The sequence below is a fragment of the Scyliorhinus canicula genome, chromosome 18 (genome assembly GCF_902713615.1).
Source record: "Scyliorhinus canicula chromosome 18, sScyCan1.1, whole genome shotgun sequence".
In the NCBI taxonomy this organism is placed as follows: domain Eukaryota; kingdom Metazoa; phylum Chordata; class Chondrichthyes; order Carcharhiniformes; family Scyliorhinidae; genus Scyliorhinus; species Scyliorhinus canicula.
Genome location: NC_052163.1, coordinates 76,464,160 through 76,479,375, shown reverse-complemented (window position 1 = coordinate 76,479,375; position 15,216 = coordinate 76,464,160). Strand labels below are relative to the sequence as shown.

At 46.5% G+C, this 15,216-nt stretch overlaps 1 protein-coding gene across 6 annotated transcripts in view; it reads right to left on the bottom strand.

Annotated features, from left to right (window-relative positions):
* The window catches only part of eps15l1a (epidermal growth factor receptor pathway substrate 15-like 1a), a 584,484-nt gene that overhangs the window by 364,359 nt on the left and 204,909 nt on the right, over positions 1 to 15,216 (bottom strand). For all 6 annotated transcript variants that reach the window (XM_038777805.1, XM_038777809.1, XM_038777810.1 and 3 more), the window contains exons 10-11: positions 13,861 to 14,015; positions 10,446 to 10,602 (exon numbers count right to left, since the gene is read on the bottom strand). In XM_038777805.1, coding sequence (XP_038633733.1) covers positions 10,446 to 10,602; positions 13,861 to 14,015 — 312 coding nt within the window. The remainder of the gene's footprint in view (positions 1 to 10,445; positions 10,603 to 13,860; positions 14,016 to 15,216) is intronic.

Genomic DNA, 15,216 nt, shown 5'->3' with positions numbered 1-15,216 from the left:
CAGTGGGAGAAGCATTGATAACCAGAGGCAAATTTAAGCAGGTTGGCAAAGAACTACAGGGAATTTGAAGCAATGTATTTTTTTCAAACACCCCTTCAAAACAAACATTGTTCTGATCTGAAATGCACTACCTGAAAGGGTGAAGGAAGCAGATTCAATAGTAATATTCAAAAGAGAATTGGATAAATAATTGGAGGGAAAAGGTTTACAAGAAAATTGAGAAAGAACAGGTGGGTTGGAATACTGATGTAACAGGGTGAAAGGCCTCCCTACGTGGTATATAATTTGATAATTCTACAATTCTAAGACTCCCTCAAAATGTTTGAGTTTTTCAGGCGAACATTCCTTTTGGAGTGTCCATTTATACAGCTTTCACTGTGACATAAAACAAATGTAATGATATTTGAATGCAGGCAATATAAAACAAACCGAAGTACTGAATTCTATTTTGAACTGCTCAAGAAGATGTCTCCACATTTCAAGTATTTCCAATAACCGGTAGGAAACAAAACAACAATGTGCATTTATGTAAAATCTTTACAGCGGCAGACACTGAGTCAAGAAGGGAGAACATTGGAGTGACCAAAAGTCTGCAAGTTTTGTTTTTAAAAAGGGGAGCAACATGTTTCAGCAAATGCATTTCTGAAAAATTATGATCCAAGAAGAAGTTGAAGATTAACACCAGTGGTGGGCAAATGGAGGAGAAAGATTTACTAGAGATCACAGTCAAGGGTTTGGGAAGGATTGCAATGCTGGAAGAGATTGCAAAGATAGAGTGAACTTTGTGATTACTTAGCAAGACTTTGGAAAGAAAGAATATTATTACAACTGCAAAATTTGTAAGAATGCTGGGCTGGATTCTCCGCACCCTGACGCCAAAATCACGGCTGGTGCCAGGGTAGAGAATCCATTTCGGCGTACAAAATCGGGACCGGCGCCGGTTCCCCGGCCTCCGAAAAGCGGCATACTCAGAGAGTTCGCTGCGCCGCAAAGCACCTACCTGCGGTCATTTCTGGAGGACCATCCCGTCCCCAACCGGCCGAAGTCCCGACGGCGTGGATCTAGTATGGTCCTGCTGGTTGGGATACTAGCGTGGCGGCTGCGGACTCGGTCCGTGGTCGCACAGGTAGGGGGCGGGCCGCTCGGAGGGCGGGGGGGGGCCTGATACTCAGCCGGGCAATGTTTGGGCGGGCGGTCAGGGTTGGGCACACAGACGATCGGGGGTCTATTTTTAGTATCCAGCTCCACGATCTGAGTCCGCCATCGAGCACGACGCGGCCACTGGAGGCCACCGTTGTGCACATGCGCCGCCTCCGACCCGGAATTGCAACGCCCGGATCTGCAGCAAAAACTGCTAGAGTTATGCCGGGTCCTTGCCAGCCCCCTGCAGAGCTAGGAATAAGTGGCCCTTTCATGCCAGTTTTTTTGGTGTGAAAGTCCAGTTTTGACGATGGCGTGGGGACATAGTCCCAAAAACAGAGAATCCAGCTCGCTATGTTTAAACTGTCTTTGTGATTTAAGGTAAAACAGAAAACCTAGAAAGGGGGTTGGTAGGAGGTCTCGTCACTCGGACCGGCAACAGATCAGGTGGCCTGGTTACTATGAGCACTCTACCATGGGGAATGTTTCGGACTTGCAGAGTAGAATAGGCTATATATTGCTGGTATTCAGTTCAAAACCTCTCTGGAAATTGAGGGAAGTGCCTTTCAACAATCACCAGACATTAAGACTTGGCAAAGGGCAGCACAGTGGCACAGTGGTTAGCATTGCTGCCTACGGTGCTGAGGACCCGGGTTCGAATCCCGGCCCTGGGTCACTGTCCGTGTAGAGTTTGCACATTCTCCCTGTGTCTGCATGGGTTTCACCCCCACAACCCAAAGATGTGCAGGATAGGTGTATTAGCCATGCTGAATCGCCCCTTAATTGGAAAAAATAATTGGGTACTCTAAATTTATTTTTAAAAAAGACTTGGCAAGACAGGGAGACGTGAATCCAGTGGAAGCTGGGAATGGCTGTGTACTATTCTCTATGAAGACTGTAATCCTACGGAGAGCATATTGTAAAGTAAGTAAAGTCGCCATAGTCCCAGATGACCATAGGCTGCTTTCCCCTTTGAGGAGGGAGAGCTGACTGGTGGTGATTTAGCCTGAGGATCATCATACCTCAGACAAGGGGCAAGGTTGAGAAGATGGGGCCTTCATGAATAACCTCAGCCAGTATGGAAATTGAACCCATGCATCACAAACCAGCTGCCCAGCCAACTGAGCTAAACCAGCCCCCAAAGCATATTGCAATGTATTATAATAACAATAATAATAATCTTTTATTGTCACAAGTAGGCTTACAAGTAGGCAATGAAGTTACTATTTAAAGCCCCTAATCGCCACATTCCAGTGCCTGTTCGGGTAATGAGCCGGTACGGAAATTGAACCCGTGCTGCTGGCATTACAAACCAGCTGTCTGCAGTACGGCGTGGGTTATCGGTCACATTATTTTTTTTAAAATAAACTTAAAGAGTACCCAATTATATTTTGCAATTAAGGGGCAATTTAGCGTGGCCAATTCCCCTAACCTGCACATCTTTGGGTTGTGGGGGCAAAACCCACGCAGACACGGTGAGAATGCGCAAACTCCACACGGACAGTGACCCAGGGCCGGGATTCGAACCCGGGTCCTCAGCGCCGTAGGCATCAATGCTAACCACTGTGCCACCGTGCTGCCCTATCGGTCACATTAAAGCAATAATAAGGGTGAACGTTTCTGTATTAAAGAGTATTAAGTCACATACTAAATAACACTTAGTTGATGCTGCTTTTAGCCTGCTCATTACAGCAGAAATCAAAACTTATAATTTTGTTGTGTGATCCTTTCGTCGGTTACTGTGATTTCAAATCTCTTGTTATTCATCTCCAGAAATCATAACACTTCATGCTACGTTTTAACCATTGAGCATAGAGTATGCGAGGCTGAAAGATAAGCATTAATCAAGTCGGAGGTGAAGATATGTGCAAGAGTTTCACTAGCAGAGGGTTTGAGGGAGCAGTAGATGCTGGCAATGCTGCAGAGGTGGATCGAAATGGTCTTTGAAATGGTGTTGGTGTGACCTCTGAACTTTCATCTCAAGGTTAGATAGGGAAAAGGGTGTGACAGTGACATTTGTGGCAGGAATGAAGACCTTAGTCATCCCATTGCTGAGCTGCAGAGGGGGCTAAGACTCTCCCAAGATAGGATGTTGGACAAACAGTGGGAGCACAAAGGCAGCTGAGGGGTTGAGAGATGCAATGCTCGTCACTTCCAAGACAGAATTCTTTTTTCAATCCATTTATAGAATTAGATCATAGAATTTACAGTGCAGGAGGACATTCGGCCCATCGAGTCTGCACCGGCTCTTTGAAAGAGCACCCTACCCAAGCCCATAACTCCACCCTATCCCCAAAACCCAGTAGCCCCACCCAACACTAAGTGCAATTTTGGACACTAAGGGCAATTTATCATGGCCAATCCACCTAACCTGCACATCTTTTGGACTGTGGGAGGAAACCGGAGCACCCGGAGGAAACCCATGCACACATGGGGAGAACATGCAGACTCCGCACAGACAGTGACCCAAGCCGGGAATTGAACCTGGGACCCTGGAGCTGTGAAGCAATTGTGCTAATCACTACGCTACCGTGCTGCCCATTTACAGATGTGGGTGTCGCAGGTTAGGCCAGCATTTATTGCCTGTCGTTACTTGCCCTTCAGAAGGTGGTGGTGAGTTGCCTTCTTGAACAGCTGCAATTCTTGAGGCGTAGGTACACCCACTGTGCTGTAAAGGAGGGGGTTCCAGGATTTTGCCCCAGCGACAGCGAAGGAATGCCGATATCTTTCCAAGCCAGGGCGGTGATTGACTTGGAGGGGAACTTCCGGATGGTGGAGTTCCCAGGTATCTGTTGTTTCTAAATGATAGAGGTCATGTGTTTGGAAGGTGCTGTCGAAGGAACCTTGGCGAGTTACTGCAGTGCATCTAGTAGATGGCACACACAGCTGTCACTGTTCGTCGGTGGTGGAGGATTTGTCATTTGTGGAAGGGATAGCATTCAAACAGGTTGCTTTGTCCTGAATGGTGTCGAGCTTCTTGAGTGTTGTTGGAGCTGCACTCACCCAGGCAAGTGGCTCCTGACTTGTGCCTTGTAGATGGTGGACAGGCTTCTTTCCTAGCCTTTAACCTGCCATGGTAGCCACAATATTAATATGACTAGTCCAGTTCAGTTTTTGATTAATGGCAACACCCAGGATGTTGATTGTGTGGGATTCAGTGATGGGAATGCCATTGAATGTCATGGGGCAATGGTTAGATCCTCTCCAGTAGGAGAGGATCATGCCTGGCACTTGTGTGTCGCGAATGACTCTTGCCCAAGCCTGGATATTGTCCAGGTCATGTTGCATTTGGACATGGACTGCTTCATTGTCTGAGGAGGTGAGGTCACTGATGAAGCAGCTGAAGATGGTTGGGCCTAGGACACTACCCTGAGGCACCCCTGCAGTGATGTCCTGGAGCTGAGATGATTAACCTCCAACCTCAACCATCTTCCTTTGTGCCAGGTATGACTCCAACCAGCGGAGGAGAGTTTTCCCAGATTCCCATCAACTGCATTTTAGCTCAGGCTTCTTTATGCCATACTCGGTCAAATGCTGCCTTGATGTCAAGGGCAGTCACTTTCACTCACCTCTGGCATTCAACTCTTTTGTGCCTCCCATCCTATATGAACCAGAAATTGCTGAAAATAAACTGCCAGCTCAAGTCTCCAATTCAACTTGTTATGGGAGAGGCGTTTTCAGAACCACGAAATGTATCATTGAGTTCAACCAACCTCCCCCTTTAATGTATTGTTGCTTTTGAAGCACACGGCTTGTTCTCCAGGTGTGCTATTACAATTATGGACACGTGGGTTTTTAAACACAAAACAATGTTTATTCCATGAACTCAACTTAACCTTTTAAATAAACATTGGATCACTTAACACCCCTTACTTCAAAGATAACCCTGGAAATAATACAACACTAAATATCCTTCAGTTGTTCCTTTAAACATCCAAGAGACTTAACACCTTTAAACAGAAACACATCAGGTTAAAGACATTACTATTATGAGTTTAAATCACCCAAATGATTCAGAGATAGTCTTTTCTGGCAGAGATCACCGCAGATCCAGCTCACTGCAAACACAAACACACCCAAGCTCTTTTCCTCAAAACTGAAACCAAAAACAGAAGTGAGCTCAGCTCAGCTCCCCCACCCTCTGACATCACTTCAATAATATGAGCTGCTTCATTTCTTAAAGATACATTGCTTAAACGTCCATTTCTTAAAGGTACTCTCACACGACAAACTATATAGACGTAGGATTATTATTCGCCATTCTCATGACCTTGATATGTAGCCTTCTGAATCAGAGATGAAAACACACTGCTAAGCTAGTTAATTTTCTGATGTTGCGTCAATGCATTTACATAGAACAAAGAACGATACAGCGCAGTACAGGCCCTTCGGCCCATGATGTTGCACCGACATGGGAAGTCCAAAAACTAAAGGCCATCTAACCTACACTATCCCATTATCATCCATATGCTTACCCAATAAACTTTTAAATGCCCTCAATGTTGGCGAGTTCACTACTGGTGCAGGTAGGGCATTCCACGGCCTCACCACTCTTTGCGTAAAAAACCCACCTCTGACCTCTGTCCTATATCTATTACCCCTCAATTTAAGGCTATGTCCCCTCGTGCTAGCCACCTCCATCCGCGGGAGAAGGTTCTCACTGTCCACCCTATCTAACCCTCTGATCATTTTGTATGCCTCTATTAAGTCACCTCTTAACCTTCTCTCTAACGAAAACAACCTCAAGTCCATCAGCCTTTCCTCATCAGATTTTCCCTCCATACCAGGCAACATCCTGGTAAATCTCCTCTGCACCCGCTCCAAAGCTTCTCCGTCCTTCCTATAATGAGGCGACCAGAACTGTACGCAATACTCCAAATGCGGCCGTACTAGTGTTTTGTACAACTGCAACATGACCTCATGGCTCCGGAACTCAATCCTTCTACAAATAAAGGCCAACACACCATAGGCCTTCTTCACAACCCTTCAGAACAGATCCTTGTGGTACGCCACTCGTAACTGAACTCCATTCTGAACATTTCCCATCAACCACCACTCTGTCTTCTTTCAACTAGCCAATTTCTGATACACATCTCTAAATCACCCTCAATCCCCAGCCTCCGTATTTTCTGCAATAGCCGACCGTGGGGAACCTTATCAAACGCTTTACTGAAATCCATATACACCACATCAACTGCTCTACCCTCGTCTACCTGTTCAGTCACCTTCTCAAAGAACTCAATAAGGTTTGTGAGGCATGACCTACCCTTCACAAAACCATGATGACTATCCCTAATCATATTATTCCTAACTAGATGATTATAAATCGTATCTTTCATAATCCTCTCCAAGACTTTACCCACAACAGACGTTAGGCTCACCGGCCTATAGTTACCGGGGTTATCTCTACTCCCCTTCTTGAACAAAGGGACCACATTTGCTATCCTCCAGTCCTCTGGCACTAATCCTGTAGCCAATGATGACATAAAAATCAAAGCCAAAGGCTCAGCAATCTCTTCCCTGGCTTCCCAGAGAATCCTAGGATAAATCCCATCAGGCCCCGGGGACTTATCTATTTTCACCTTGTCCAGAATTGCCAACACTTCTTCCCTACGCACCTCAATGCCATCTATTCTAACAGCCTGGGTCTCAGCATTCTCCTCCACAACATTATCTTTTTCCTGAGTGAATACTGACGAAAAATATTCATTCAGTATCTCGCTTATCTCCTCAGCCTCCACACACAACTTCCCACCACTGTCCTTGACTGGCCCTACTCTTACCCTAGTCATTCTTTTATTCCTGACATACCTATAGAAAGCTTTTGGGTTTTCCTTGATCCTACCTGCCAAAGACTTCTCATGTCCCCTCCTTGCTTGTCTTAGCTCTCTCTTTAGATCCTTCCTTGCTCCCCTGTAACTATCAAGCGCCCCAACTGAAACTTCACGCTTCATCTTCACATAGGCCTCCTTTTTCCTCTTAACAAGAGATTCCACTTCTTTGGTAAACCACGGTTCCCTCGCTCGACCCCTTCCTCCCTGCCTGACTGGTACGTACTGATCAAGAACACGCAATAGCTGTTCCTTGAACATGCTCCACATATCCAGTGTGCCCAACCCTTGCAGCCTACTTCTCCAACCTACACATCCTAAGTCATGTCTAATGGCATTATAATTGCCCTTCCCCCAGCTATAACTCTTACCCTGCAGGGTATACTTATCCCTTTCCATCACTAATGTAAAGGTCACCGAATTGTGGTCACTGTCTCCAAAGTGTTCACCTACCTCCAGATCTAACACCTGGCCTGGTTCATTACCCGAAACCAAATCCAATGTGGCCTCACCTCTTGTTGGCCTGTCAACATATTGTGTCAGGAAACCCTCCTGCACACATTGTACAAAGAACGGCCCATCTAATGTACTCTAACTATATCTTTTCCAGTCAATATTTGGAAAGTTAAAGTCTCCCAGAACATCTACCCTGTTCCTTTCGCTCTTTTCCAGAATCATCTTCGCCATCCTTTCCTCTACATCTCTAGAACTATTAGGTGGCCTATAGAAAACTCCCAGCAGGGTGACCTCTCCTTCCCTGTTTCTAACCTCAGCCCATACTACCTCGGAAGAAGAGTCCCCATCTTGCATCCTTTCTGCCACCGTAATACTGTCCTTGACTAGCAGCGCCACACCACCCCCTCTTTTGCCCCCTTCTCTGACCTTACTAAAACACCTGAACCCCGAAACCTGCAACAACCATTCCTGTCCCTGCTCTATTCATGTCTCTGAAATGGCCACAACATCGAAGTCCCAGGTACCAACCCATGCTGCCAGTTCCCCTACCTTATTTCGTATACTCCTGGCATTGAAGTAGACACACTTCAAACCACCTACCTGAACACTGGCACCCTCTTGCGAAGTCAAATCTGTGCTCCTGACCTCTATACTCTCAATCTCCCGTACCCCAAAACTACAATCCAGGTTCCCATGCCCCTGCTGAATTAGTTTAAACCCCCCCCCCAAAGAGCACTAACAAATCTCCCCCCCAGGATATTGGTGCCCCTCAGGTTCAGATGTAGACCATCCTGTCTATAGAGGTCCCACCTTCCCCAGAAAGAGCCCCAGTTATCCAGAAATCTGAATCCCTCCCGCCTGCACCATCCCTGTAGCCACGTGTTTAATTGCTCTCTCTCCCTATTCCTCATCTCACTATCACGTGGCACGGGCAACAACCCAGAGATAACAACTCTGTTTGTTCTCGCTCTGAGCTTCCATCCTAGCTCCCTAAAGGCCTGTCTGACATCCTTGTCCCCTTTCCTACCTATGTCATTAGTGCCAATGTGGACTACGACTTGGGGCTGCTCCCCTTCCCCCTTAAGGACCCAAAAAACACGATCCGAGACATCACGTACCCTTGCACCTGGGAGGCAACATGAGTCTCTCGCGCTCCCACAAAATCTCCTATCTGTGCCCCTGACTATTGAGTCTCCAATTGCTAATGCTCTGCTCCTATCCCCCCTTCCCTTCTGAGCAACAGGGACAGACTCCGTGCCAGAGGCCCGTACCCCATGGCTTTCCCCTGGTAAGTCGTCCCCCCCACAAGTATCCAAAACGGTATACTTGTTACTCAGGGGAACGACCGCAGAGGGTCCCTGCACTGACTGCTTCTTCCCAGTCCCTCTTACAGTTACCCATCTATCTCCAGTCTTTGGTGTAACTACTTCCCTGAAGCTCCTATCTATGACCCCCTCTGCCTCCCGAATGATCCGAAGTTCATCCAACTCCAGCTCCAGTACCATAACTCGGTCTTGTAGAAGCTGGAGGTGGCTGCACTTCCTGCAGGTAAAATCAGCAGGGACACTAACGGCATCCCTCACCTCAAACACCCTGCAGGAGGAACATTGCACTGCCTTCCCTGCCATCCCTCTTAGTTCCAACCAAGTTCTGGTAAACAAATATAAAATAAATAAAAAATAACAATATAATATAGCATTTACCTGCTCACACCAATGGGTCTTATTATTAGGCTAGAGGAGGAGGGCGGGTGGGAGACACTATACGTGTAGTGTCTCGGGTTTCCTCTCCGCTAGAATTTATTGGCTAGGGGAAAATCCTTCCCAGAAGTCCGCGGGTCGTACTTCCGGTTCCCGCCTTATATTATCTTTGCTCCCACTGGCACCCCGCCGCTCTCCAGCTCTCAATGTGTCTCTCGCGCTCTTTCACTGACTCACCGCCGCTCTCCTCGCGCTCTTTTATTCTGTGTCCCCGCTGCACTCCTCGCTCTGTGTCCCGCCGCTTTCCTCGCGCTCCTTCACTGACTCACCGCCGCTCTCCTCGCGCTCTTTTATTCTGTGTCCCCGCCTCACTCCTCGCTCTGTGTCCCGCCGCTCTCCTCGCGCTCTTTTATTCTGTGTCCCCGCCGCACTCCTCGCTCTCACTGTGTCCCCGCCGCACTCCTCGCTCTCACTGTGTCCCCGCCGCACTCCTCGCTCTCACTGTGTCCCCGCCGCACTCCTCGCTCTCACTGTGTCCCGCCGCTCTCCTCGCTCTCACTGTGTCCCCGCCGCACTCCTCGCTCTCACTGTGTCCCCGCCGCACTCCTCGCTCTCACTGTGTCCCCGCCGCACTCCTCGCTCTCACTGTGTCCCCGCCGCACTCCTCGCTCTCACTGTGTCCCGCCGCTCTCCTCGCGCTCTTTTATTCTGTGTCCCCGCCGCACTCCTCGCTCTCACTGTGTCCCGCCGCTTCCCTCGCGCTCCTTCACTGTAAAGTATTTCTTGTGTGATACTTTTACTTACATCTTTCAAACTATTCCTGCCACTTCCAGCAACAGACCTGTACACCCCATGCATTACCCGAGTACACCCTCTAATTAAAAGGACAAAGTGTATTCGCATGCGAGTCCCACAGTTCAAATGGGCATTGTATAAACATTCAGGCAGCCACCAGTATGCTACTGAAATCCTAGTAGAGACATTTACAGGACACTATCATTGGCCGATTGAGTTTCGAACTTGGGTCTCCAAGTGACACATTACGCTGGGTTAATGACACATTCTGGAATTAAACATATGATGATGAGGCGGTCAAAACAAATACTGCCACACAGCTCAACACGCCTAGTTGTTTTTACCCACCGATTTACTCACCCCCACTCCCATTCTCCTAATATCCTGTTGAATATAGTTCCACAGGTGCTGAGCTTACACTGGGGTAACCCATCCAAGTGGTGGGATGTACCAACCCAGTCTGGTCTAAAGTTAACTGTTGCCGAGAAATTCCGAGAAAGTGGGAGTTGTATCATGTACTTACTGATACTGGTGTAGTCCTCTCTGATGGTGGGATCATTTCTGGAGTAAGCATCTGTGGAGGGTCCGTTCCTTTGCTGACTTTCTGTTGGATCAGATACATTGCTAGAGCAAACTGCTCCCTGTTCAGTTTCCCCATCTGCTTTGTGTCAGCGAGTGCCCTATTGGTAAATAGTTTACTGAATCAATGCAAGCTCAATATTGCAACTACAGCAAAACCATGCCAGCTGCCATGTTTAATGAAACAAACCATTAAAGGAATTTACGCGTTGACACAGCAGCAGTGTAATTCAGTGAAGAGATAAACTATGCAGTTGCAGTGAAGAACGTACAGCAGGTCACTTTGGACAAAGTGAAGAAACCATCTGGAAATGGCTCCCCATTTCAGCTGCATTGCTGTAGATTGATATCTCCCCTAAAAGAGGAAGTAAAGAAACTGGAGAGTTGCTGTTGAGCTGCTGGCAACAATCTCCCTGCAGTTGAAGGATCATGCGATCACAGGTCAGGAAGACCTGCTGGCAATTAAAAATCAATGAAACTAACTCATACCCACTTGACTTTTTGTTTAAAAAGCCTGTCATAGTAGATAAATCCAGCACATACAGTGCTACAGCACACTTCAGTGCATTCCTTTTTAAACAAAATAATAGACTTTGCTTTCAGACTAACTTCAGCTTTAAAATTTGTATTTGACTGAGTGCGGACTGTTCCCTCAACAACATTCAACATGCAAATGTCATCACTGAATCAAAATATACAGTCAATGAAGGGCACTTTATTAAAATGATGTTCTAACTCATGGGAATTATGAAGATGGCTTTATTACCCCCACAAGCATAAAAGTTTATCCGGTGATCTAATTGTGCTGTTTAAAATGATTAAAGGGGTTAAGAAGATAAACAGAACAGGGGGGTGATTACCTTCCGATAGAGGGAGGCCATTGGTGTGAAGTTAAGAAGCAATTCTTCACACAAAGCGACCTCTCCCCAAAAAAGCAATTGAGGCGGGAATCAATTGAAAATATCAAAACTCATACTGAGCTTTTGTTAGGTAAAGATATTAAAGAACCACGGCGGGTAAACAAATTAAGATCTGGATCATCCCTGGTGGTGTTCCTCAGGCGTCAGCATTGGGACCATTGTTTTTCCTGATGTATATTAATGATGGAGATCTTGGCGTGCAGGGGACAATTTCAAAGTTTGCGATGACACAAAACTTAGAAATACTGTAGACTGTGAAGAGGACAGTGCAGAACCTCAAAAGGACATGGGAATGTTGATGGAGAGGTAAGATAGGTGGCAGATGACATTCAATGCAGAGAAGTTTGAGGGGATGCATTTTGATAGGAAGAACATGGATGGACAATATAAAATAAGGGATAAAATTCTTAAGAGGTGTAGGAGCAGAGGATCAGGGTGCATATAGAATTTACAGTGCAGAAGGAGGCCATTCAGCCCATCGAGTCTGCACCGGCTCTTGGAAAGAGCACCCTAACCAAGGTCAACAACTCCACCCTATCCCCATAACCCAGTAACCCCACCCAACACTAAGGGCAATTTTGGACACTAAGGGCAATTTATCATGGCCAATCCGCCTAACCTGCACATCTTTGGACTGTGGGAGGAAACCGGAGCACCCGGAGGAAACCCACGCACACACGGGGAGGATGTGCAGACTCCACACAGACAGTGACCCAAGCCGGAATCGAACCTGGGACCCTGGAGCTGTGAAGCGATTGTGCTATACACAATGCTACCGTGCTGCCACACAATGCTATGTGCTTAGATCATTGAAGGTGACAGGACAGGAGGAGAGAGCAATTACATGAAGATTATAGTATTTTGGACTTTACTGATAGGGGCATAGAGTAAAAGAGCAAATAGGATTTGCTGAACTTCTACAAGACACTAGTTAGACCGCAGCTGGAATATTGTGTACATTTCTGTCCGCCACTCTATAGGAAGGATAGAACATAGAACAGTACAGCACAGAACAGGCCCTTCGGCCCTCGATGTTGTGCCGAGCAATGATCACCCTACTTAAACCCACGTAACCCATATACCCGTAACCCAACAATCCCCCCATTAACCTTACACTACTGGCAATTTAACATGGCCAATCCACCTAACCCGCACATCTTTGGACTGTGGGAGGAAACCGGAGCACCCGGAGGAAACCCACGCACACACGGGGAGGACGTGCAGACTCCACACAGACAGTGACCCAGCCGGGAATCGAACCTGGGACCTGGGATGTGAACACATTGGAGAGAGTGCAGAAGAGGATTACAAGGATCGTTCCAGGGATGAGAAACTTCAGTTAGGAGGATAGATTGGAGAGATTGGGACTGTTCTCCTTGGAGTGAAGAAGGCTAAGATGAAATTTAATAGAGATTGTCAAAATTGTGAGGGAGCTAAACAGAGTAAATAGGGAGAAATGTTCCCGTTTGTAAAAAAATCCCAAACAAGAGGACATAGATTTAATGCAATTTGTCGTTGAAGCAAACGTGATGTGAAAAAAATCTTTTTTACACAGCAAGTGTTCAGGTCTGGAATGAATTGCCTGGAAGTGTGGTGGAGGCAGGGTCAATCGAGGCATTCAGGAGGGCATTAGATGATTATGTGACTAGAAACAGTGTGCAGGTGCAGGGGTACGGGGAAAAGGCAGGGGAATGGCACTAAGTCATGATGCTCATTTGGAAAGCTCGTGCAGACACGACGGGCCGAATGGCCTTGTGATCCGTAACAATTCTGTGAATCTGTGATAATCTAACTAAATGGCAGAAAAGGCTCAAGGAGTTGAATAACCTCTAATTCCTTCCACTGATATAAAATAGGGTGTTATCATTGGTTGGAAAGTCACTAGCCTAAAGGTACTTTTCTCTTTCGTCATAACCTGGGTTCAGATCCTGGGAGAGCAATTTGTAAGTGTTGCGAACCCACCTGTCCGCAACTAACTACTTCTGCTTCAGAAACTGCAAACACACTGCCCTGCATGCTCAGCTCTATTCTGTCAGCACTCTGGTGTTTTCTTAATTCACAGAAAGGACATTGTGCTGACATTCTGAAATAATGGCAGCCTCACAGCATTAGCACACTGACACATTGATCTCACTTCAGCACATTGATCTCACTTCAGCACATTTAGAAGACATCATTGAGGCTGCAAGTCAGAGGCAGGTTAGGAGATTACTGAAATCTGATGGTAGTTAAGGTTGGGTTATTTTGCTTTAGCTAGTACTGCTAACTGTACAAGACACACATGTTGGGAGATGGCAGCATTGAAGGAAGGCAAGAATGTCTTCAGTTTTGTTGGATAATGGTCATTTGTCAATTACGAGCTAAGATGTTCCAAATACTGACTCAGACTCTCTCAATACACGCGGTAAACACTCAGCATGCATATTCTACAACTCTTACCATATATGAGCCAAGAGGTTCTGATGAAGCGCAGATTGCATGAAGATATCTTTGACTTCCAAGCCACTGACGTACCCATCCATATCCAAGTCTATTTTGAGGAAGATTTCATCATACCGCATCTTGTCATTAGATGGCACAACCCAGTTTACTGGCTGCAACAAACAAGATTTTTCCAGGTCACTGCAATTGCACAATATAAGTAAATTAAAGTAACACAGCATAAAGAGTCACAAATCGTCAGAGTCTGGCGATTAGCACTGACTTTATTCACCAACTGAACCAAAAGCAGTGTGAACAGCTAAAAGGGCAACCTACTGCAATATTCAGTCAGTGTCTGTATTTGCAATGTGAGTGATAACAGCCGCAACCACAATGGATGAAATCTAGTCAAATGGGCACATTTAAAGGAGTCATGCAGTTCAAAATCCAGCAGAGGGCAGCAGAGCAGAGCTACTGATCAGCTGTTCTGGGGAATTTGCATACGTGCAGTGCGGTCAGCCTAAGTTGAAGGTGAATCTGCGAAGTCGACCCGAGGAGTTTGAGTGAAGGCACTCATCCAGCAGAGGGCAGCAGAGCAGAGCTACTGATCAGCTGTTCTGGGGGAATTTGCATACGTGCAGTAAAAGGGGCAGCAGGGTAGCATGGTGGTTAGCATAAATGCTTCACAGCTCCAGGGTCCCAGGTTCGATTCCCGGCTGGGTCACTGTCTGTGTGGAGTCTGCACGTCCTCCCCCTGTGTGCGTGGGTTTCCTCCGGGTGCTCCGGTTTCCTCCCACAGTCCAAAGATGTGCGGGTTAGGTGGATTGGCCATGCTAAATTGCCCGTAGTGTCCTAATAAAAGTAAGGTTAAGAGGGGAGTTGTTGGGTTACGGGTATAGGGTGGATTTGAGTAGGGTGATCATGGCTCGGCACAACATTGAGGGCTGAAGGGCCTGTTCTGTGCTGTACTGTTCTAAAACCATGTAGACGTCCTGGTAACTGCTACCACAGAAATTAAGGCTCACCACCCAGGACAGCTTCACATCAACTCAGTAAGCAAGATCAATCTGTGGTTTGCTAGAGATTAAGGATAGTACAAGATTAATTTTATAACCTTCTAAGGAATAGTCGTGAATCTGAGGATTAGGAGTGTTTTACAAACCAGCAAAGAATACCAAAAAGTTGCTAAAAAAGGAAAAAAACTGAATATGAAAGTAAACTAGCCAGGAATATAAAAACAGTGTTTTTTTAAGTATATAAAAAGTAAGAGTAAACACTGGTCCCTTAGAAGCAGCGACAGGAGAAATTATCATGGAGAATGAGGAAATTACACATTTAACAATATTTTGTGCCTTCTTCACAGGAGACATGGCT